General features: G+C 45.8%; 1 protein-coding gene across 1 annotated transcript in view; it reads right to left on the minus strand.

The window, feature by feature from the left end:
- Positions 1-25,900, minus strand: part of LOC147733013 (membrane-bound glycerophospholipid O-acyltransferase 2-like) — a 204,379-nt gene that overhangs the window by 98,542 nt on the left and 79,937 nt on the right. The window contains exon 4 of the mRNA XM_086957569.1: positions 24,947-25,036. Coding sequence (XP_086813695.1) covers positions 24,947-25,036 — 90 coding nt within the window. The remainder of the gene's footprint in view (positions 1-24,946; positions 25,037-25,900) is intronic.

Genomic DNA, 25,900 nt, shown 5'->3' on the forward strand with positions numbered 1-25,900 from the left:
AATACATGCGATCTTACCTTTGTCAGAGAGGGAATGTTGATGTCTGGTGACCAGCTTTATAACTGAAGTGCATCTCTTATGCAGCCAGTTATGATATAACTAAACATATCATTCTTATGTAAGGAAACTCTAATGATATTTTACAGGGTGTGAAAGTAGACATTTGTTAACAGAAGGAAATTGCAACTTTTATAATTATGTTTAGTGCAAGGATGCTAATTAGCTGTATAGAATCTGTGGAAGGAAAATCCATGTTTAGTACGACTGTAAAGGAGGAAATTATCATTTTTGTTTGGGGCACGCATGTATGCTGCATTTTACAGTATTTGGAAGGTAAAGAGTAACACAGCTTTAATGTCATGAGCCAGGAACGTAGGATTTTACAGACTTGCACGCCTTCACAAAGCAGGCAGAACGGCCCAGGGAGTTAAAATCTCGCTGCTGTCATCTGCTGTACACGCTCAATTCTGGGCATGTCTGAGTAAGCCGTCTTTCCTATGGAAGCTGATAAACTGATTATTATTGTATTTGGGAACATCAGAACCTGTTATTTACAGTGCTTAGGAAGATATAACAGTGATGACGTAGGCTCAAGTGGATTGTAAAGGCACTTCATACCATACGTATACAGTGGAGACACATATCTTTCTATGGGATTGCTAGTTGTAGTCAGTATGGCAAAGGTTTAATTTGGATTAATTATATGTACATTTATCCTGACAATCTGGCATGGATCTGGCACTCGTTGTCCAACATTTGTATTGTATTGTAATTGCATTTATATAGCACTTACTACCCTGACGAGGCTTCAAAGCGCTTTTTCAGCGAACCACACAAAGTATTAGTGTTGAATTAGTATAGTGAAATATGAAAGTAATTTGAGTGGTGGATAAGTTAGTCAGTTATTTGGATTGAGAAGAATAGCGGAGGGATAGAATAGGGAAAACAGTTTGCATTTATATAGCACCTGTTACCCCTGATGTTGTATTGATGCGCTTTTTTGGCGAGTAGCATGCTACTCCGGAACCCATAAAGGATTAGTGGTGAATTATTGTAGTGAATAAGAGTGGTAGATATGTTAGTCAGTTATTTGATTGAGGGGATAGTGGAGGGATGTTTTGGGGCTCATAGCAGTAGGCGAAGGCTTGGGATGAGTAAAAGGGAGGTGGAGGGGGAAGAGTCAAAGGGAAGGGTTTAGAAAGGCTTGTTTGGGAGATCGAGTAGTAAAGAGATTTGAGATGATGCAAGGAGGGGTAGAGTAGGGAAGAGTCTAAAAAACGCTATTTTGGGGATCATAGTAGTGGTATGGGGTTCTGAGATGAATGAGAGAGAGGATGTAGTGGACATATTGATAGAGGTATAGGGTGAGAAATAGGGTAGTGCATTGGAAAGAGTAGTAGAAAGAGGTTTGAGATGAATGTAGGCCCCGTCCTGTTACTCTCAGTACATGTGTCAGTGCTGCTTTGCCATATTAAAAGGGCAAGCGACACTCCATGTTATGAATAGAAATGGCACTGCCCCCTAGTTTGACATGAACACTTGACACCTGCACTGTCTATCTTTACACCTTCAAATACATATTTACAAGTTCTATATATATATGTGTTGCTGAAGCATCAGATGTCAGCAATTGGGATACGGCACAACACGTTACAAGAAAGCATACAGTGTGGATGCCAAGGGGTACTGTGATGTCATAGGTGCTATGCCTTTGTATAGTGATGCTGTGGGGGACACGTTTTATAGTGATGCCACAGGGAGTGAAACCTTTGCACATTGATGGAGTAAGGTAATGTACCTCCTTACAGTTTTTTGTTTTATTTTATATAGCACCACGTCGACCCAAAGGAATAAGAGCACTTTACATGAGCACCAGTTGCGTTACAGACAGATATATTCATTTTGTTAGGCACAGGAAGATTAAGTGATTTGCCCAGAATCACAGGATGTTGAGCTACCCTGTCGAGACTTGAACCTGGTGCCCCAGGTTCAAGGTCCACGGTCTAAACGTTAGGCCACATCTGAGGTATGCCGTTTCATATTGTGAGGACATAGGGTCAGATGTACAACCGTCTTTAGCAGTCGCAAACGGAAAATTGGGCCATTTGCAACCGCTAAAAAGGGTTGTAGTATGTACTAGCCCTATTTTGAGAGTCTATTTTAAGGAACAGTGGTCCCTAGTTTTATAAATCACAACAGCAATAGACATAAACCAAATGTCATGAATATCCTTTGTCCAGCTGGACAGAATTTATTATTTTCACAACATTTTTAAGAAATTGAGTCAGTAATTCAATACAAATATCAAGTGGACAAGGTCCGTGACCACCAATTTAAAGACAAAACAGAAAGAAAAAATGATTTACAAAGAACGTACAAGGCAGTCTGTTCCAGTGCTTAGTTATACAGACTTGATTCAATTTAAAAACACCATTGTAAAAGTTTGTTAAAGCAGTATTTGATACATATGGTGTTTACAGATCGACGACGTTTCAATGTCACACTTTCATACAGGACATCATCATCAGGACAAAAATGTAAATCATGTCTTGTCTAACCAATTTTTTTAAAAACAACAACATTTTTTTAACACATTTGTTTACACCTGTAGATCGGGTAATACGATCTTAACAGGATTGAAGCCAAGATGCCGGTGTTGGGTGGCTGGCAGGAATTAAGCCGTAGGCACATCAATCGGCTTCAGACATTGTCTGCTTACTTTCATAAGTAGATAATGCGGAGGGTTTTGGCAATTATGGGTTCTCCACTCGTGTTTATATTGTACCTATCGGCATTTCGAAGTTGGCAACCATATTAAAATGCAAAGTTTGAGAGTCGGCAACTTATTACTGACTCGCAAAGTAGAGTTTGCGAGTCGCTATTAGGAAGTGGCATGCCAAGGGTGTCTCTTCCTAATAGGGAGTTGCAGGTAGATGTACAATTGTCTTGCGACTGAAAATGCAGTCACAAAACAAGTGCAGTTACCAACTACTTAAGTAGGTGGTAAGCCAGTCGCAAATAGGAAGGGGTCCCCAGGGGACCCCAACCCCTTTGTGAATGTATACAAAAATATTTTTTACAAGCAGGCAGTGGTCAGGGACCACAGCCTGCCCTTTTAAAATTAAAAGAAAAAATTTCTGTTTTTTTCTCTTAAACGCACGCTGTTTTCCTTTAAGGAAAACGGCCTGCATTTGAAAAAAAAAAGTTGCTTTATTTAAAAAACAAACACAGACATGGTGGTCTGCTGTCCTCAGCAGGCCACCATTCCTGTGATATTAGCCCATTCCCAATGAGTCGCAAATTGTGACATGCCTCATAAATATTGACGAGGTTGGTCATTTGCGACCCTATTGGGAATTGCTAAATCACATTGCATTTTGCGAGTTGCAAATAGCGAGTCGCAAAAAATTGCAATTTACTATCTGCAAAACGGAACGGCCGCACATCTGGCACATAGAGTACTACATCTTGCATAGTGATGTCTACTGTGCCACCCCTACTTGGGGTGATATGATAGGGTTTGTATAGTGAGGTGGGAGGGTAGAAGACCTCCATCTAGCAATCCTATAGGGTAGTTCACGTTCCAATAGTGAGACCATGGGGTACTTCAAGTCTGTATAGTGATAATGTGGAGAACGACTTTGCATAGTGATGAGCTAGGCTACTCCTTCGCAAAGTGCTGCCATAGGGTATCACACCTTCATATAGTGATATCATACACTATTTTATTGTGGTGCTCTGAGGTCATGCAGTTTCCTTGAGTAACTCTATCCTATCACACTTTTGTATGGTGATGACATAGGATGCTATATCTTTGTCTAGTTATAATCAAGGCCACTGGAATTATGTGACAATGTATTTCTAGCTCAAATGGTCCAAAGGTTACTGAAAATAGCAACATGTGTTGCTGAGTAGTGAATGGGCCTTTCCAAAGGTTGACTGGCCACTGTGCTGTGGCTTATTACTATATTTGGGTGTTGAACTGGTACTAATGAAGTGCACCAATGCCAGAGTTAACAAGCATAAAAATTACAAAATTACAATTACAAAATATTGATATTATCAACCCTGCCACATAATTTAGCACTCTCTTTGGCACATAATTCCAGTGGACCTGGGTACTTTGTATGTAATGGCTTAAAATGGCAGGTGAGAGTCCACACACTAATTATCCATGCAGAGACCCGATTCGCATGCTTCCCTTAACTGGCATTTTGTTGGCAGCAAATTGCGAGAAATCTGAATGACATCATGTTTAGGGCATTCAATATATGAAGTTTTTATCCCGCGCTTGTACTTACGTTTTGCCACGTCATCATAGTGCCTTTAAGAGGTGCTACTCTCCACCAATTGAATGGTAACCCCGTGTGATGGTGTTGGCCGAGCTGCCGGTGGCACGACAGTAACAAGTGCTCAGAAAGCATTCACTGGGGTATGAGCGCTATCTGAGTCGTCATCAGTAAACAGTGAACACGCGCCTGGCGGTGAACGAAGGAGTCCGTTAAGCCCCATCCTCCCCAAGGCCGTGTGAGGGGAAATGCAGGCGTTTCCGGTGACAGCCAGCTTTGGTAATCCCCAGGGGACACCGGACACCGATGACTTTATTTTCAAACTTTGACCCTAGGCTGACATCCCTCTTACCTTCTTCTAGACAAGAAGGTAAACGCAGGTACGCGGACTTATCCTAGTTTTAACTAGTTATTTAATTCCATTATTGTTGAAGGCGATGAGGTGATTTAAATTGCACACCCGGTGCTTTTCGGAGAGAACTTCTTCGGTAGGCAATGTTTACATTGATACATGCATAATTAAACAGGCTCAAAGAAAGATCCGAAATTTGAATGCAAGACTTGAGATGGAATGGAAACCGGAAGACTCGAACACTGTGATCAAAGTTTGAAAATAATGTAATTGCGCTGCACTGGGAAATTTTCAGGATAGTGCAAGGAAGCTGTTTGGCGCCCCCTGGCTGTTTCGGCATTTTTAGCAGCAGGCAAGTGAATTTACTTGTGAATGTGGCGACCTGTATATTCAAGCGCCATCCTCTATTTGGCGTTTCTGACAAGACAGGGTGCCCGTGACGTAATGTAGGCAAGCTGGGTGTTTGTAATTGAGGGGCCTCTTGGCGGGTGGGGGTTGTCTACGAGTGGGCACTTCTGGTAGTTCGGTGGACTAGTGAACCCATCGTAAGCGTCTCTGTTTAACCAATAACAGGTTTAAATCCTTAGGGGGGGCTAATCCAACCATTCACCCTTCCAGGGTCGATGCAAAGTGCACCACTGACAAAGTACCTTTAATCATCTGATAATGGCGCCAACAATTTCTTTCTGGGTGAATGTGTGCTTAATAAATCGAGTGCCCTGTTATGGTGTGCGTGCGGGTCCAGCCTTTCATCCTTTCTGAGGTCAATAAAAGGAGTACCATTGAGTTGGGTAACAGTAAACATCTGTTATTCGGCGCCAAGCTGCCTCTTACAAATGCACGTTATGTTTTAGGTTATGCCTGAAGATGTACAGCTGGTTAACACCCCTTTTGATGCCAAACACGCAGCGCAGGGGCGCAGCCGGGCCCTTTCCTTGAAGGGGAGCCAAGGTGCACGGGAGCAGCACGGTTAGCACGCCTTGTGCTCAGAGCCCGCTGATAAGGGGGCTACGCCCTCCAAGAGCTGGGGGGCCTCGCGGCCGAGGGTCCCGGGGGTCAGCACGGAGTGTGCTGAGCTCACCTGTGCCAGAGGACAAGGGCAGGGCAGGTCTCTGCCGAGGAACAGAGTGTCTGAGACAAGGTCCCGGTCCTCCCGCTCCAGGGGGTTTCTCGGAACGCACTGTGAGACCAGCAGAGGTGTATTCAACAAGACGCCCGCCCCTACCCCACAGGCTGGGGCCACCCAAGCCTCGGGAGACGGGGGGCCTCTGTCCCAAGGGATGTTATTTCAAGGTGCGGGCCCCGGCTCACAAAGGTTCTGAGTAATTTAATAATCTTTGCTAAATCGCAATACATGTTCTTGAGCCTAAATTGGTTTAAAATGTCGATGGAAATATATGCGATTCACAAAAATAAAAGGCCATACCGCAAGTCCGGAATTCGCTCATTCCAAGGAATTCAAACATTTTTTTCCCATTAGTTTCTTCTTCCAGACAAACTTTTTAACCCAAAAGTTAACTTTTTTTGTGCAGTTTTGTATAGCGCTAACTCAACCCGAAGGTATCAAAGCGCTTTACAGGAGCATCATTTGTATTACAGAAGGACACATTCATTTTTAGGCACTGGGAGATTAAGGGGCATATGTATGAAGCCCATTTCCCCTTCGCAAACGGGCAGATTCTCAGAATTGGCCCATTTGCGAACAGGAAAAAGCCTTTTGGGTTGTATCATTCCAAAAGGCCCTTGCAAAATAGGGAATCACAAAATGTGTGATTCACTATTTTGCGAATGCATTTAAGGAATCGCAAATTGCGATTCCTTAAATGCGATGTAGAAAGCACTCATGTTGTGCAGTTTCTTTTCAAGAAATCGCAAATTACCACCAACTTCAAGTTTTGGTGGTAATCTGCGATTTCTTTGAAAAATGCACTTTTTTGGCATTTTTCAAAGTGCCATGTGGCACGCATAGGGCAGGTATGTGCGCCACATGTGCACACATGCTCATTTCAGGGGTGCAACAGGGTGTCCTTATGACACCCTTGCAACCTTGAAATTGCATTCGCAATTTGCGAGTACCTAATGGGTACTTGCAAATTGCAAATGTCTTCCCATTCATTCCCATGGGCCTCTAGGTACATAGGAATGAATGGGAAGGTATTCCTTAATTGCGAATCGCAATTTGTGCTTCGCAATTAAGGAATATGTAGGAATCGCAATTATTATTGCGATTCCTACATACACTGCATTTTGCGAGTCCTTAATAGAGGTTCGCTAAAAATCGCTATTAAGGACTCGCAACACGTTTTTTAATACATATGCCCCTAAGTGATTTGCCCAGAATCACAGTATGCTTGAGTTTCCCGCCTGACTCTAACCTGGTTACCCAGCTTCAAGGTCGGCCGCTATAGCCGTTAAGCCACACTCTCCACTATAGTTGGGAGAGTATTATATTTTACCCTCAAGAAGGGCAAAGGAAAACATTTCTTAGGTCAAGATGTACTAAGGTTTTGCTCGGGTGACTGTGCAGTGCAATGACAATCAACTTGCACATGCAAAATATGTTTTTGTGCTAAAGATTAACGAGAGCCCAGCGCCTAATGTTTCGACATGAGGAGTGCCAAGTCTCCCATAATGTATGCAAAGTGGGCGTAACGCTAAGCCACATCTACGAAACTGGCAGCAACAACAAAGAAGCCGTGCGCAATCCACGGACAAACGGAATTCCGCACAATGATAGAACTTAGAACATGTTTGCGACATTGCTCATTTTATTCGGGTTAACCTTGGCCTTTTTTTATCACTTATAAATTTACTCTAGTCCAGCAGTTCTCAACCTCTGGTCTGGAAAGCATGGGGGAAGGGGGTCTGTGACACCTACTCAAGGAGTCCGCAACTGTTTAGAAAATTAAATCATATGAACTGATTAATAAAGTGTATATGAATAAAGAAGTAACATTTTAAAACGTTCTGTAAATGTGAAGGAATTTGAAATTGGAAGCTAAAAATTAAGTTGATGTTTTCAAATTGATTCGTGGGAGCAGCACAAGAGCATCAACCAGAATATAATATGGATGATTGGTGGCCTCAATTTAATTTAGAAAAGCGTTAACCTCCCATTTAAATGAAATTTTGATTTTTTTTTATGTTTGTGAATCAAATGAAATATTATTTCATTGTTTTTTTTCTTTGATGAACGCTTGTTTCTATATATTTCTGTATTGTATTGTAGTTCAAGTAAATGAAATTGTCAACGCCGGGGTCCTGGGATTCCAATATTGACACACTGGGTGTCCTGGATTCCTGTACATTCAAGGGGTACTTGCGGATTACTGGTATAAAGTGCTTTATATTCTGAGTTCGATTTTAATTACTAGGTTGCAATGGTGCATTTTTCTTTAGGCCAATGTGAAATATTAGCATAGTGATGGTTCTTTATAAGGTGGGACAATATCAATTACAGGGTTGGCAATGGTACATTTAATATTAGGCAAGTGTGAAATATTAGTATGGCAATTATTCTTTACAGGGTGAGTTTAGATGAACTACTGTTGTATCTATGGTACATTTAATGCTGGTTAAGTGTGAGATATTAGTATGTCAATGGTTATTTTCACTGTGAGCTAATGTGGCTCAATGGTGTGGCAATGGTACATTCAATACTGGGTCAAGGTGAAATATTAGTATTGTGACTATTTGCCCTAGTTTATGAATATGGCGGTGTGTTTTATATTCTTGGACTGTCTGGCAGTATCTGTAAAATGAAGGTTACATTCATATTTGAATCAAGGCTGAGCCTGCAGAATCAGTTATCTGTAGGTAGCAGATCATAAGCAACACTCATAGCATCCTGAGCAGCACCGGTCACCATAACTATTCTCTTACCACAACGAGGCATCGTCTGGGCTATTTAAGTGATGGAGCCTAGAAGACTGGTATACTGAGTGCCATTTATTTAGCATCACCCAGAAATATTTGAGCACCACTCTAATATCCCTGGAAGTATGCTGGGATGTTTGAGCAAAACTTCGGATATATATTGAATGGACCAAGCCTAAGATGGAAGCACCCCAGCACATAGTTGCACTATTGCTCAGAGCATGTTTTTCTGACACAGGGCTTTACATGGCTATTCCCTGGCACAGAAACAGTGGTGGGCATTCTTTTCCTTCGCATATATTGAATATTGATGTTGTTTCTCCTGGCGGGGAATGCTAGGTTGTATTTTTTCAAGTACTGACAGACTGCATCAGGAAGGCGTTACGTCTCCTGTAGCACACATTTATTTGCCTTGTGTGGGTCAAGTGTTATGCAACATGGTTTGCTGCAAATGAAAAATATTGTTACTGTGTCATTTATGCAGACCTTTAAGTATTGATATATTTTGTTATATCCCTCCAGAAAAGAAATATTGGGAAACTGTGTTGTAGAATACACTGTTTAGCACATATTTATACAAAATGTGTGTGTGGCTAGAATTGCTCTACACTACCTTAGAGATGGCCAAGTTTCTTACAACGCTGGCTGCTCAGTAGCATGTGGGGCCATAATAACAAAGATTTTCAGGGTCCCTTTTTAGGTCTCGCCTTAGCGAAAGCGCGCGTAAGGGCACTCTCGCTGCGAGGACTATAGCTGTCGGCTCAGCCGACAACGAGTGGAGACAAGAGCTGTCCACGCGCCCAGCATCATCAATGGGAGAGGGAGAGACGCGCATGGGATTGGGTCGTGCGCGTGAGTCAGTGTCGGAGCTGCCGATGTGCACGCTCACGACGACGTCTCCACCGCGCGCCTCAGCCCCATGATGATGGTGACGTCAGTGGACGCTCGCCGTCTCCGGCGGCTGCTGCGCGCGGGCCGGCCGGCGGCCGCTGCTCCTGGACTGCTGGCCCTTGCTGGACTTCCTGTGCTCCAGCGCCTTGTTACTGGTCCTGCTACTGTGTATGGGGGCAAAACTGCCCGTGAGAGGGTGCCCCGGTACAGAATCAAAGCGGGGAGAATGACCATGACATAAGTGTAAGCTATGCCGCAGCCTCACCCTTCCTGTAACAGGGGTCTGCGCTGCTCTGTACAACAGCATTTACATTCAATGAAGCTACTGTCTTCAAACGTAATCTACATCTCCCCCACGATTGAAATGTGCTACTTTCCAACTTTGCTTAGACAGCAAAACTGGGGGCTCCCTGTCCGTAGAGATGAAATGACACAGGCGCCCGGCATTATCTCAACCCCCTACCCACCCTGATGCTATTTAAACTCGCTTTGTCGCCCTCGTGTCTGTTCTCCTCCCCCCACCAGCCAGACATAAAGCCCCACCTCCTCCATGAGACCGTCATCTACATAGCTGCTATCCATGCTTGTTTTGTGTTGAAGTCTAGGCATTAACTAGCCGCAGTAAGGAGGAGATTTTAGGATGTATTCTGGTGAAAATGTGTCCGCATCACCTATTCCTTACACTGATTATTTAATATGAAAGCCGATTAGGTCATCGTTTACAGTAAAAACAAAATCCCTTTAGTATATTTTAATGTACCTGCTTTTGTTTCATAAAATCTCATTCCACTGGTGCGCTGTCTCATTAGTGCAGAGCGCACTACAGCTTCCCCGTATTCACTTTCAAACACAGGTCTGCCTCCACAAAGAGGACGAGGAAGGTAATGTTAAAATGACATGAGGTGGTTGCGAATCCAAGCACTTTAATTGTTGTCATGCCGGATGATGTGGCTATAAATATAACAATATTGTCGACGGGGGCTTCTCTCCATTCTATCCATGCTCGATAAGTGTCAAGGATCGTTTTTCTCACCCTAATGGACACAAAAAAGAGGGGAGCCGGATCTTAAAGCTTCTGGCTGGGAGGGAAAAGTTACCAAGAGAGCTGCCTGGCAAGCAAATGCACCAGCGGTTCTGTTTAGTTTAATTTGTTTGTAAATGATCTTTTTATTGAGCTCCCTTTGTCTTCTTTCTGCTTTTACATATCTGAAGGTATTTAAAAAAATGTGTGCCTTGTAAAGTGGGAGAAAAGGTTTGCATCTGTTTTATTCTTGACCCAGTCCTCCAATTTCACACCCCCATGTGGTTGGCACGGGTCTGGAAGTGCCAAAGTGAAGCTTATACTTTGCACATATCGGGTTATGTATGCTCAAACTTTGGAAGAACTGGCTCTAGTTTAAGCATGGGCGGATTTTGCGGATTCGCGATCCGCGAATTTGCAGATTTGCAGATTCGCGATCCGCAAAAATCCGCGGATTTTTTTTTTTTGTGTTCGCACGGGTTTCTGCCAGTTCGCGAGAGTTTTTGTACAATTTCGCAAACGCGAACTTACCTGTCGGGTCGCAAGTTTTGCGAACTTGTTGTTTCTACGTGTCCAGCCTGTTTGCGACCCTCTTTTTCATCACTGCCACCCTCTGTCACCACTGCCACTCTCTGGTTCACCCATGCCACCCTCTGGCTCACCCATGCCACCCTCTGTTTCATCACAGCACCCTCTGGTTGACCAGTGTACATTATTGTGGCAAAGCAAAGCACACCTTCCCTGCCTCAAGTGACCTGAATTAATTTGGGGCTGATTAATGTGTCACAGAATATTTTTTTAGCTGGCACCTGCTTCCTTAGTGCTTCCTGATTAATGATGTGCTTGAACTTTTGCACCTGCTAAGTGCTTTAATTTTTGCAAAATTATTTACAACACCTGCCCTGCCCCAACTGACATTAATGAATTAGGGGCTGATTAATGTGTCACTGAATTTGAACTTCCAGCCTGGCTCCTGCTTGTCTCCCTTAGCTGTAATTCAGGACCTTTGTGGCATACGTGTAACTATTCTGAGGGTCAGAGCAGGGTAACACAAAAGTTGCAAGTAGGCAACTGAACTCTGGAGGGGCCCCTCAGGAAGCACTTCAGGAAATGGCTACTAATGATGAGCTTGAACTTTTGAACCTGGTAAGTAGTTTCAGTTTTCCAAAAAACGTTTTTCTGCAATTTAGCGCTTATAAGCGCGAAATTGAACTGGGAAGCCGCGAATAGTGCGAGCAAGCAATAAAATCCGCCGCTCGCGGATTTGCGGATTTTCTGTAAATTCACGGGAGTTCGCGGATTGCGGATTTACCGAAAATCCGCAAAATCCGCGAACGGAACGTATTTTTCGCCCATGCTTACTCTAATTGTCAAAGAAATATGTTGGTGGTACCAATATTTCTTTAACTTCTAATTTGAAAGACTGAAGTCCAACCATAACTCAAGTGAGCAGATTTTGGAGGCTGTAATAAAGGGAAATCAATGATAAAACTTATATCATTCGGACGTTGTTATCGTCGAATACTTTTACGTCAGCACTCGATCCAGCGATATCCAGGTTCCTGACGATAAATGTTCACAAATGTGCATTAACCTATTGAGTTTTCACATTGAGCGCATTTAGTGCATGTTTGGCTCATCTCAGACACCACAGTGACATGGAGTAAGTTACTGTGTTTTTAGGTCGAGGACTGAGAAGGCTGCGCTTGCGCAGTCTCCGGGAGGAGAATTCATGCTTCTTAGTAGGGCTGTAGAACCCGCCTCCCTGCCCAGGCATTCCTCCATTGGCTGGCTTCCAAAACGGAGGCCAGCCATTGGAGGAGAGAGCCATCCCTCCACAGAAGCTCCGTCTTTTTCATATTTGGGGGCTTAAGTTTTGCTCTTCTTTAGACAGTGACGTTGTCTGTCACTCAAAACAGCAAAACCACGCCCCCGACTCCGAAAAAATCGGAAGCTTGCGGCCGCCATTTTGTTTCACCGCAGTGAAGGTGAGCATCGAGCCTCTGCCTCTGCCCCCGTTTATGCCGTTTTTAGTGCTCCTGCACCCCTGTTTGTGCCGTTGTTCGTGCCACCGGATTACAGGCCGCTCCCTACTTGCCTGGACGGCGGCTGACGTGCGATGCGCGGTGACGGAGGTGACTCGCCCTGACAGACGCAGCAGCAGGCAGAGACGGAGTTCGACGGCCATTGCACCTACAGCAGCAGTGTCTCCTCCAGTGCCCCCGGACGCTGTTTTTCTGCGTGGTGAGTGATTCCCTCGCCCCTCCTTCTCCCTTTTCCTGGGTCCTTCCATGTTTTCTCGATGTCGGGGCTGCCTTTCTGTGCGGGGGATGGGTTGCGGGCTTTGGGCGGGGAGACCGGGTCCTGTGGGGTCGCTTACACGGTGCTGGGATGTGGGGGGTGGGCCTGGGTGTGGGCGTTTTGAGGACCGGGGGTCCGTCCGTTATGCGCTGGTCTGTCTTTTGCAGCGCAGGCTTAGTAGAGGAGATGGTTTCCTCGAGGGACGCTTCGCGGCCAGATAGAGGAAGAATGAGGAAGGAATGCAGTGATATATCTACAATTTGGTGTAAACTGCTATTCGACCGGCCCTTCCACAACTGCATAGAACGCACAAATGGCCGAATTTTCTCGCTTGCAACCCGATTCGTTTTATCAGATTCCTTGTGTTTCTGGAATTTTGTGTAGGTATTACTCGTATATTAATACCGATTTGATCTAGCATGCGGTTTTATTTTCAAAATTGCTACGCCTAATCACGCTGCACCCCACCCCCGCCCTATGCGTTGCTTTCCCGTCTTCCATCTGCATCATCACTCAGATGTCAAGCCCTCCCCCGGTTTCTACTCTCCTCCGTTTTTTGCACATTAGTGTGTGTTGGATACACATAATCCACAGCTGCACTCCCTGCTTTTCCCTGCAGTTCACACTGCAGCCTCTCCCAGCATTGCATCAAAATAAATCTTTACATGTATGCATACAAGAGACGACAGTGTACAGACTACCGCCTAGCTGATTTAATTTATTTAGTGTGATGCCTTTTTCCCTAGCTGCGCTCGTCTTTTTAGCTCGCCCATCTCCTCCCTGCTATTGTGCCTTCCTCCCTAACTTGTATTCCTTGTTTCCTCCGCTGCACGATAAGGAGAGAATTGGGTCGTCCAATGTCGCGGTTTGTGTTGCTTTTAAAGTCGCCCTGACTAATGTTTGCAAGTTTACCTTGTGCGCTGTGTAACAAAGTCAATAAATGCCAAAAGGAATCAAACGGGAAAACACTAGTGCCCGGCCATCCGCAGTTACCGTTTGAAGCCCGTACTTTATTCATTCTACAGCACATTCTTTTGGTCCGCCAACTGATGAGATGGATTCACTAACAAACGATCGTGTTTACAGCGTTGTAATCGACCTCCGCATTCTCTGCATTTTTTGTTTTTTTATCGTTATAAAAACATCTGTCTCACAGACACTCATTTTAAGCGCCACCTGGAGACTTGTTGAAGAAAAAACTACTTTATTGCATGTTGCAAGGCTCAGCGACGGTCATTTGAGTGTCGTACTGAAGAAACGCTTACGGTTAATCAGATTAAAGATGCACATTCGAACTGTGGATCCGTCTGTACTAGTTAATGATCCTTAAAACTGCCAGTATCCTGCATGACCACTTGTCCAAAAGTCAGCAGATCATTACATCATGGGAATACTCTTTCGTTCTGCTGGAATACAGGGGCTTTCGTAGCGTGAGTCTGCACGCTTTCGTTCACCCAGGTTGAGTTGAGAGGGATATTATCGTCCCCTTTTACCCTGGCGAGGGTGAGTGAGACAGACATGCCCTCTCTTCCCACTAATATTTACAATTATGATCGAACCTCTCTTCCCACTAATATTCACAATTACGATCGAACCGCCTAGCCTGGAACATCTGATTGGGCTGTAGGTTATTTGGTCCATGATGAGACTTTACCCTCGGTGCGCTGCGGAGGGATACAGATCATGGAGGGTGAAAATGTGTTCCGGCTCAGCACATTGTGCATAAGTAATTAGGGAGCCACCTTACGCATGTAGAAGAGAAAGCTCAAGCTAACATCACCCCTCTCCTGGATTACGCTTTTGAAAAAGATTACCCTCCCCCCAAATCCTAAATACGCTACAAAACTACTCGTTCATCCTTATAAAGGGAACTACTTTGTGTGGATGTGTACTTTTAGAAACAAGTGAAAGCCACAGTGAAGTTAGCCAAAGGAGGAGCTGACGGTACACACATGAGTTGTATTCAGTTTGTGGAGATGTTCGTTCATTAGAGCAAGTGAGATTGAAACTTTGCTGGCTGATTGAGTAAGCACTGATGCCCTGCAAGTGAACGCCCATAGAGATATCCACACAGAACCGCCCAAATAAAGATGTCATTTATTACCTTGTTTTCAATACTGAACTATTTGCCGTGCAACATTCTGGTGATAATGTGTCACATTTCCAGATGCTGCTCTAACCGATTTGGTCAGTGCACCCTCTTTCTTGCCCCTTCCGTTTGTCCCAGGCAGCTCCTCCCTCCTTCAGTCCTGTCCTCAGACACCCCTTCTCGCTCAGCCCCGTATCTCTGCCCTGTTCAGACTCTTTCAGGTCCTCTGCCCCGGGGTCCCCCTCCACGCTTTCCGGAGCAACCGCTCTCCCCCCACACCCCAGCTCTGCCCTCAGACGGCCTCTTCACCCCCCACAGCCGGCGGCTCTTTCCTGACCCCCCCCACATGGCCTCCCACTACACGGCCTCAGGCTATGCCTCCGACCCTGGCACGCAGCGTTCGCACAGCAAGCTGTACCCCTGGATGCGGAATACCTATCTGACACACAGCCACCACTCACCAATCTGACACAGCCGGCACTCACCTCACTGTCACACAGCGGCCACTCACCTCACTGTCACACAGCGGCCACTCAACTCACTGTCACACAGCCGCCACTCACCTCACTGTCACACAGCCGCCACTCACCTCACTGTCACACAGCCGCCACTCACCAATCTGACACACAGCCGCCACTCACCTCACTGTCACACAGCAGCCACTCACCTCACTGTCACACAGCCGCCACTCACCAATCTGACACACAGCCGCCACTCACCTCACTGTCACACAGCCGCCACTCACCTCACTGTCACACAGCCGCCACTCACCAATCTGACACACAGCCGCCACTCACCTCACTGTCACACAGCCGCCACTCACCTCACTGTCGCACAGCAGCCACTCACCTCACTGTCACACAGCCACCACTCACCAATCTGACACACAGCCGCCACTCACCTCACTGTAACACAGCCACCACTCACCAATCTGACACACAGCCGCCACTCACCTCGCTGTCACACAGCCGCCACTCACCTCACTGTCACACAGCCGCCACTCACCTACATGACACATAGCCACCACTCAGCAATTTGACACACAGCCGCCACACAGCCGCCACTCACCTCACTGTCACACAGCCGCCACTCACCTCACTGTCACACAGCCGCCACTCACCTATCTGACACACAGCCACCACTCAGCAATCTGACACACAGCCGCCACACAGCCGCCACTCACCTCACTGTCACACAGCAGCCACTCACCTCACTGTCACACAGCCACCACTCACCAATCTGACACACAGCCGCCACTCACCTCACTGTAACACAGCCGCTCTGTCTGTGTATGTGTGTGCGTGGCTCTGTCTGTGTGTGTGTGGCTCTGTGTCCGCGAATACTCTCTACTACTCTCTAATGCTCACCTATTGCCATTGTAAATGACAATACCATTTATTAATGTTTTAAAAAAAAAGAAAAAAATGTCATGAGCAATGCCAATAGCTCTACCTTTAATAATGCCGAGGGCATTGCATTGTAAATGCTTGTTTTCAAAGCTGAAAGTAAAGTGTCTTGTGTATGTCCGCTCTCGCCTTTATTTCCCAGTCCTCTTCACCTCCACCCTGACGTCTCCCCTCTCCCTCATGCTCCCTTAAGCATGCTTCCTTCTCATGGTTAATGTGGATGTTCCTGCTTTTTAAAGATGTATAATTTTTTGGAAGTCAAACGCTGATCTAGACTTGCGCCAAACAATGTCTGCTTTGAGGTAAAGTTGCTGTCTGTTCAGTATTTTGAGGTGCTTTCATCTGCGCCACTCGGGGTGTTTGCTCATTCACCTAATAGATCTAAAGCGCACTTTCTGTTGGTATAGATGGTGAGGTTCATTGCATTTTTAAGCTATTAGTATTGTAAATAACAATGCCTTGTATTTATGTTTTTAAAACCCAAAACATAAATAGAAGGCATTGTCATTTTCAATGCCAATTGCTCAAAATCGTGTGAATGCGAGACCTATTGCATTGCAAATGCTTGTCGTTCGTGGTTCTGCCCTGACCATTGTGGGAGTAGCCCAGTGGTTACTTCACCTAACATTCACAATTCCATAGTCATTTCCCTGAATATGGGATGTATGACGTTACAACGCATACTTTTAACACGCATACCATTACAACGCGGTATTTACAACGAATACTGTTACAACGCATAGCGCTTAGAGGTGCTGGATAGTGGTAAGTATAATTTTATATTCTAACTCCAGTCCCCGTTGGACACTAGGGAAGGTGTTGGATATAAAATTATACTTATTCCCTATCCTAGAGCGCCCCCCAGCGCAATGCGTTGTAATGGTATGCGTGCTAATGCCTGCGTTGTAATGGTAGTGCGTTGTAAAAACTTCGTTGTAACAGTTGTATACCCTGAATATGGCACTGTTTGACACTTATTTGTCGGTGAATGAGTCACTTATGCACAAGTAGAACACAAATCTACACATAACGTAACGTGTCTTTGTAAAGCGCACGTTCACCCTGGGTATCTTGGCGATGAATAACAGATGTTAATTGTTCATCCACGAGATCCAGCGGGGACAGCTAGGTGCCGAGAGGGTGCAGAGCGTTGCGGGCGGTGTGCCATTGTCGCTCCCACCCCCCCTCTGAATCTATGGGGCGTGGTTCATACTGAATACAAACTTTTGGGCTCCTCGCAACTGAGGCAAATCCCTAGCCTTTGGTTTGTATTTTCACGCACTTTTTTACACATAGTGCCACTGTTTTTAACTTTCACACCTACAGCAGGGTAGGCCTTAGCGCGCCTATACCTGTTGAGGTAACACCCACTCCACTGGTCCTGACGAAAGCCCTGTAAACTCACACACTTAAAGGGCAGAAACATGTTGACCTTCCCCTAACAGGGAAACACCTGTATTTCTTGTGGATAGTTTCCCTGCACATAGCATTAATTTTAATATGTCAAGTTGACCAGCTAATAAATGATTTTTTGGGACAACCTCTGACATTTTTAACTACACCTTCTTTTTCACATTCACTCTCACAACAACCCGCTCCGCAGTCTCCTGGCGTCGTAGCACACTCGGGAGGTACTCGATCTCCCGAGTGGACCCGATGATGAAGCATGTCACCACTAGGGTGAGTGAGGGTTTCTTGAAGAAATAATTTGTTTTTTCTAGAAAGTTAGCCCAGTGTATTGACCAACTACAGCTGGCCTCATACTAATACGTGCTATCTTGATCACACCCACGTCTCACTGACGGACACTCTTCCTTTGTTTGTATATGTTAATTGTTACCCAACTGAATCTCATTTTATCGTCCTCAGAAGGATGAAAGACTGAGTGGACCAACCAGGATTTAATTTGAACCCCTGACAATTACTTTTTATCATCATGCTAGACAGTCGACAAGCCAGCTACCTCTCAAGTCACTCGTTGACTACACGCGTGCTTTTGATCCTCTTCAGAACTATGCTTCCTTTTGCTTAGGTTCGTGCTATACAAATACCACAGACACACAGACGTTTCTGTTATGAATCAAGCACAAATTTTGCACTTATAGTGGCACAAATATTTTTTTAAGAGCAAGTCCAACCCACAGTAATGATGAGCAGCACAAGCTGTCCAATATCCTAAATGCTGAACAAGGAACTCTTCCTCTCAGTCTGAACAGATGTAAACCCTTATGAATACAATGATAGTCTACATCTGCTGTATGATGTGAACCTGAATCCGAATGGCTGTCTACCTCTCTTCCTTACATGGGCGTGGGGTACTACCTGGTGGGAAGGACAGGTACGTACAAGGACTCTTGCTTCAGCTGAAGAGTGAGGGACAAAGAAATAAGTTTGGAGGCGGACTTTAAGCCTCTGCAGATGGCCGGTCCACCACCGAGGTGTAACCCTAAATCTGAATGGTTCTGGGGTCGCCTAATTAAAAGGGGTGTGCCAGAGATTTTGTTTTACATCAAGGTGAAGGGATAGGAGAGGGCCACATTAGGGGGCCGATTATGATGGCGGAAGGACATGAGTCCGTCCGCCACCATAGAGTAGGAGGGACCGTCCGCAGGGGCTGTGGAGGTCCCTCCATGCAGATTAGGATGTGACCGACAGGGTGGCGGCCACATCCTCAATCTTTAACATTGCGGTGGGTGCAGCTTCAAGCTGCACCCACCGCAATGTTAAAAAAGCATGCACAGCATTTGCGTGCACAAAGCAGCAGGCACCGCGCGGTGCCCACCGCTTTGTCCACGCAAATGCAGGGGGGTACCATAGGTACCCCCCATGTGCACCCCCCACCCCCCGTCACCAAGGGGGCCCGCAACGGGCCCCCGAAGGCAATCTCCGTATGCTTTTCCACGGTGGAAAAGCCGCCGTGGAAAAGCATATGTTTTCCGCTATCCTAATATGGCTGGCGGTGTCTGACAGACACCGCCAGCCATGTTAGAGCTTTTCCGCCGCAGTCGAAAGGCGACTGCGGCGGAAAAGCAGCGGACGGATTTTGAGACCCACCGCCATCCTAATTTGGCGGCGGGTCTTCTGTGCCTCCTCAGCGGTTTTCCCACATCCTCCGGGCCGGCGGTGGCTTCCGCCGGCCCGGAGGATGCGGGAAAACCGCGATCCTAATCAAGCCCTTGGTGTGCATGGCGAGCTACTATCTGACGTTTTAATTATAAAATATAAGTGCCGGGGCTCTCGTCTGGCCCAATCCCCGCCCCAGCCCATTTCTCTTGTTAGCGCCGCCTAAAACAGAACCGACTACTAACTATGAAAGTGGGGAGAGGATGTGGCGTAATGGCCAGAGCTGCTGACTTCAGAGCTGGGGAACCAGGTTTGAGGCTCAACGTCGGCTCAACATGCTGTGATTCTGGGCAAATCCCTTAAACTCTCCGTTAATGAATGTGTCCTTAACTGGTGCTCCCGAAAAGCGCTGGTGTTGAGGATAAAGTGCGGGTGCTGAGCACCTGAAACCACGGGCTCAAATTAAGCAGTGCTGGCAGCGACTACACAGTGGGTCACTCTGGCAAACCATGCTTGGAACGTCACCAGGAGTCATTGTTCATTAGGTAGTGGCTTCTTATTCATAGGTAGTGATTTCCTCTGCTTTCTTGGAATATTGCCGTACGCCAGTAGAATCTGGAGCAGAGTGGCTTTGAGGCAGTGGCGGCTGGCACAGGTAAGAGCGGTGAGCAGGGTGGGGGGAAGTTCGACAGACACTGGGATAGGTAAAATGAAATAAAAGCACTTATCTTGCACTCAGCATATCACTGAGTTGGCGATCCGGCAAGTGCAAGGTAAGTGCATTTATTTAATTTTACCTATCCCGTCATCTGTCAACTCCCCCCACACCCCGCCCCACCGCTCTTACCTGTGCCAACTGCCACTGCTTTGAGGACTTATCATTATCAGTTAATCCAGCTCCAAGATGACATAGTAAAGGTTGCAAAAGTCCAGGCTTTGAGAAGAAAGACTCTGAGGGTGGCAGCCCCTATTGGCCAAGAAGTAGAAGGAGTTGCTTGCAAACAATTGCCTAGTGGTAAATTAGTGTTCATGTCACCTGGGCTAATCTAAACTCTGAACTACTAGGTGAGGCTGAAGAAATTACTGACCCAGCCTATTACCACTCTTTGTTGATCCCTAATATGACCTCCCAGGAGTATGATGTGGACGGGAAGTGGATAAACTTCCTGCTTTCTTGAGGACTGAAAACCAGAATACAAGGTCACCAAGCAGAGGATCCTTGGGTAACAACCATGGCTGCTTGGGGGGATGGGTGTGATTTTGCACAGTTGTATGGCCCACAACTTCACATAGGTTAATTTGAAACTTTGAAACCTTATTAAACTCAAAGTTTCTCCGTTTCTTTTAAAGGGAGTCCTTTGTGTTAGCTGAAATCTAAACTCGCAGCTGCTCAAGGAAGAGAGGTTAGCAGGTGGACACCTCTGTCCAGCAGCCATATTCAGCAGTCCCATGTCATCAGAAGTCCTGCCCTTCAGGGAGCAAAACATTGGCTCTTAGAGGTGTTGGGTGACCTATGAGAAACATAGGCGGCTGACTGTTGAGCGGTGGGTGTCTAGTCTCTCCCGCTCTTTGCCAAACGAAGTCCTGAACAGCAGTGGTATATTAAATCCTCCACCTCAGAGCCCTACTATATAACAGTCTACCACTCCCAACCATGACACTATCTGCAAAAGGATGTCACAACGTCATGGGCGGGACATCTGGCTGCAGGAAATTATCACCTTTGGCCTTCCCATCAGGTGAAGTTAGTGAGCTCAGCCTGCTTCTGTCAAGTGGAACGTTTCTGACTTCCGGGAGGAAATAAGTAGCTTTGTCCCCTTCAACAGTGGTTGGGGCTCAAGTCTTTCCGTGCATATTTGACACTTTCAACAGCTGAAAGCCTAAAACAATAAAATGCTTAGGGGCCGATTTACAAGCCCCTTGCGCCACTTTTACGCCGCTGTAGCGTTACTTTTGTGACGCAGCGGTGACGCAAAAGATGTACCATGGTGCGGGGTATTTACAACGTGACGCATCTCCCAGATGCGTCACGTTGTAAAGCCCTGCGCCAGAAGAGGCGTACCATCGAGGGGGGGGGCGTTCCTGCGCAGGAACGCCTCACAAAAGTGGCTGAGTGAAATCAACAATATTTCACTCAGTCACTTTTGGGCCCATGCTGCGTCAAAACCCTGCACCTGCTTGAAGCAGGCGTAAGGATTGACGCAGCATTGTACACATAGGGCCCCCCTGATCATTGCTGGAGCTGCGTCTCGCTTGCGACGCAACTCCAGCAATGCGCCGCTTTTACGGCACAGATGCGTGACGCATCTGTGCTGTTTTTGCCCCATGGTGCGCCGCATTTACAATGCGGCGCATCATGGGTGGCGGAGCTGCGGCGCACAATAACTGGCCCATCCTTGCCGATATGCAGGGATGCGCCAGTAATTGTAAATCTGCCCCTTTGTTTGATCTCAGATGAGAAAGCAGCCACTATCCCACATCCTGTGCATGCAAATGGAAACATGTGACTATTTACATGTGCCAGTTCCTAAGGATACTTTATGTTGACAAGAATGGATGCGCCACAGTATGTGCCAGAGTATGCGGCACTACAGAAAACTATGCTTCTGCCATAAGCCAAGAAACAGTGGGCTAAGATAATACAAACAGCTGTGCCCACTGAGACCATAAACTGATATGCACTAAGCTAACAAATCTACTAACTGACCCTAATATTGAATTAAAATTCTTGGAAATAATTATCTTTGAAAAGTAAGCGTTATCTGAACTCCAACATTTGACTTTGTTGCTAACTGAACAAGCATTTGTAATGCAATAGGCCTCGCATTTACGAGAGTTTGAGCTATTGACATTGTAAATGACAATAGATTAAAATCTCACAAATGCGAGACCTATTGCATTGCAAATATTTTGTTGTTCTTTACAAGCGCTCCACGCCGTGCTTTAACATGAATAGAGGCCGCTTCCCCTTCTTTAGATGAGCCACATCTAAAGAAAGGTCTGCGACCGTTATTAAAGTGAGAGCACGGTATGGAGCGCTTTTACAACAAAAAAGCATTTGATTGCCAACTTGACAAACAAATGTTTTTTTAAATGAAAAAGTGCCCCATGCAGCGGTTTCACTTTAATAGCGTCCGCGGACCTTTCTTTAGACGCTGCTCGTATAAAGAAGTGGGCGCGGCTTCTATGAGCGTGAAAGCGCGGCATGGGGCATTTGTAATAATCAACAAAAAAAGTGAATAAATAGTAAAAAAAAAAAAAAGCGGCTACATTCGGCACCACAAATAAAGCAAAGGCGTGGCCACCACTGTGGCGTGCCATGCTATTAAAAAAAATAATAAAGGTTAGGAGAGAGGTGTCTTGCCTGCAACATCACAGTAGGCAGGTGAAAACAATTTAACGAAATAGTGCTCGTAGGCTGTAATTAAAGCCTACCAGTACCAACACACATAAAAGGGCCAGTCCTTATGGGAGGTTACAAGATGAGACAAGGCGGTACTACGGAGGGACTACTAAGCCTATTGACCAATAAAAAGCCACAGTTATTAAAGGACAATGACACAAGTCAGTTAAAAACTATGGACGGAGAGTGGGCGGAGCTTCAATCCATACCTAAATTCAGCATGCCTCACAGAGCAGAGCGCATGCGCTGCCCAGACTAAAAAAACACACAGGTTACCCCATTGAGGATGTCGCACCCGAAGTGGTAAAAGCTCACACTCCACCGGCAGCAGAAGTATCAGCCAGCCCTACGATTCCCATGACGTGACTGCCAAACGCTGTTCGAGCAATGTGTTGCTCTTGATCACTGGCTCTACTCAACCAAACGGGGACAGCGGATAGTTGCGGAAACAAACTTTACTGAAATTAAAGTCCCGTCCACTTGGGTGTCAGCAAAACATGGCCTCATGGTCGTTGTAGTTTGTGCCCATTGTTGCTCGGACTCTGTTCCATTCATGCCCGATTGGGTGCCGCAAAACCCCTTTGGGTAACTCATACGTCTTACCCCAGTGAGCTGGAAAAACAAAGAGCTTCTTTTACCTCTGCCAATAGATCCCGGCAGTCAGGCCCCCTTCACTCCTGTCAGCGCTCGTCCTTCCTGAGCGATGTGGATCCTCCTGACCAGCGGCAGGACATCCACGTGACCGGACTAGCCGCATAACATCAAAAACACACAGGTTACCCTATATATATATATATATATTTTAATATGGATGTTTGTATTTAATGTTTTAAAGACGTTTATGTGGGTTCATGAACTGCAAGTGAAAATCGATTGAAAGATTCTAAAAAAATGAAAAAGTGGGATGTAGCATTACCTCCAAGTGAGCCATCGGTGGCGGCAGATCAGCAAACTATAAAAGTGCGACATCAGGAGCCTGTTCGGCCAGAAGTAAATGTGAACATTTGTAAGCAGCTGAAAGGCTTTGTGCTCAGGTTCTTAGAGGGTTGTGGGCCTGGCGCCCTCAGAAACATATATATATCAAAACATAACCCACAGTGATATCCAGGAGAGGGAACTAGAGGTTATGGGGTCTCTAGGGTGAGCTTGCCTCCAAATCTCCTTATATACACACAGTTATAGCTACCCTAAAGTTGTAGTCACTACATTACGGTGTCCCTAATAGCACTACTCAATAGGAGTGTTGGGCATGTCAAACATTGTGAAGGGCTGTCCTCACACACCACCAGGTGTCATGCTTCATCATAGACAGGCCTAGCTCTCTAAAAACTTGGTTTGATAGAGAGCGGGCTTACACCTGAAGACAGGGAGGCACTTCTAATTATTTAAGTTGGGGCCTGCGAAAAATAGTGAGTTAAAAACCAATGTAATGACCCAGTATGCCTTTAATTGTAGGGTACCTTGCTTGGTGTTAAAATCTGGGATGTGAGGATTAGGATTATTACCACATCACCACTGTTACCGTCGTTGACATGTTTCTGCCCATGGCTCTAATGAGTTTGCAGCATTCTTGAGGATGAAAGACCGGCTCCTGGTTTGCAAAATAATACTAGATTTTGCCTCCTTGTTAGGACAACCGGTGTGTACCTCTAACTTAACGCATGGTTCTTAGATACCCCAATGTAGGGTCTTTAGTCCACCATGGGAGGAGGGTTCAGGGACCCCTGTAGTCATACTTGGCTCAAGGTGCATCCCTCTCCAAGATACTTCAGCTCCTTCTCCTCAAAAAAAATATACATCACAGAGGTCCCGCCTTCCACAGGCCAAGAAGCACCTCAAACTTTGTTTGAGACAGACATAAACTGGGATCTTCACTTATTCCGATCACATACTTCTTTTTTTGCAGTTTTATATAAAGCGAACTCTACCCGAGCACCAGTTATACTACATAAGGACACATTCATTTTTGTTAGGCATGGGGAGATTAAGTGATTAGCCCAGAATCACAAAATGTTAAGCCGACACCGAGACTCGAACCTGGTTCCCCAGCTCCAAAGTTAACAGCTCCTGCCGTTACGTTACATCTTTTCCTTACTTACTAGAAAGGATTTTCCACACCTGCCAACATTTTGTGACCAAAAAGAGGTAGGATTTTATCAGGCAATGAAATGGCTAATTATCACAATGATGACACCCCCGCAATGCGCACCTCGACAAGAGATCCCCTTTTGCCCCTGTCTCTTCTGAAAGCTTACCCTGTGATCTCGGAGGACTCCTTGTCGTCATCCACATAATACATGACCTGGACAGCCACTAGACAGCACATGGCAACCACAAGCGAGTATCTGCAAAGGAACCAAAGAGAGTGAGATTTTACATGCCCTTGGGTGTACCCAGAAATTAGACAACCTGTTCTTTCTTCGGCCCACAAAGCGCCTACGGCCCTTATCTCACATGCCCCTAGACTCCTTTTGACCTCTCAGTACATATGACCTTCAAAGCTCCTATGCCCATACGTCCTACTTACCCACAGCACCTTTTCACCCACAGTTATAACCAATAACTCGCATGGTATCACATCTCCTATATGCCCTAATTCATATACCCCAAAACAACAAGGCCCACTTTCATTCTCTGCCACCAAACATCTATGCCTCTATACCCCAAACCTAAATATCGCCTATGCCTGCATGCCTTTTTTAACTACATAGTTCATGTCACCTATGGCTCCTTTACCCTCCTAGCACCTATGCAGCACCATAGCTCCTCTGCCCCCCATTGCTCACGTGTCCCATTGCACCTATGTCCCTCACAGGCCCCCACGGTGCCTATGAACCATGAGTCATATGCACCATGGCTATCATGCCTTCACAGTTCATATGCCCCCCAGCAGGCTTTACATCTATTTATTTATTTGCATTTACTTATTTTGTAGCATAATATTTCAAGTATGTTTTTTACAATAGTGACAGAATGCATCGTCTTAGGTGGGTAGGTGATTAACAGCAAACTTAGGTTCAGAGCAAGTGTGTGAGTAATCCCGGCTGTGTCTGAGCATCAGCAGCAGGGACATACTTACAAATATAAAATGAAATCCTATAAAAAGTTCACAGGAAAAAGAAGCAGGCAAGCAAGGGAATGTACGTATTTGCAAGGTGCATAGGCTTCAGGAGTGTAGATTTACCCTGTGACTTCCAATGGCAGGAGTT

This window comes from Lissotriton vulgaris, chromosome 2_1, assembly GCF_964263255.1.
Source record: "Lissotriton vulgaris chromosome 2_1, aLisVul1.2, whole genome shotgun sequence".
Taxonomy (NCBI): Eukaryota; Metazoa; Chordata; class Amphibia; order Caudata; family Salamandridae; genus Lissotriton; species Lissotriton vulgaris.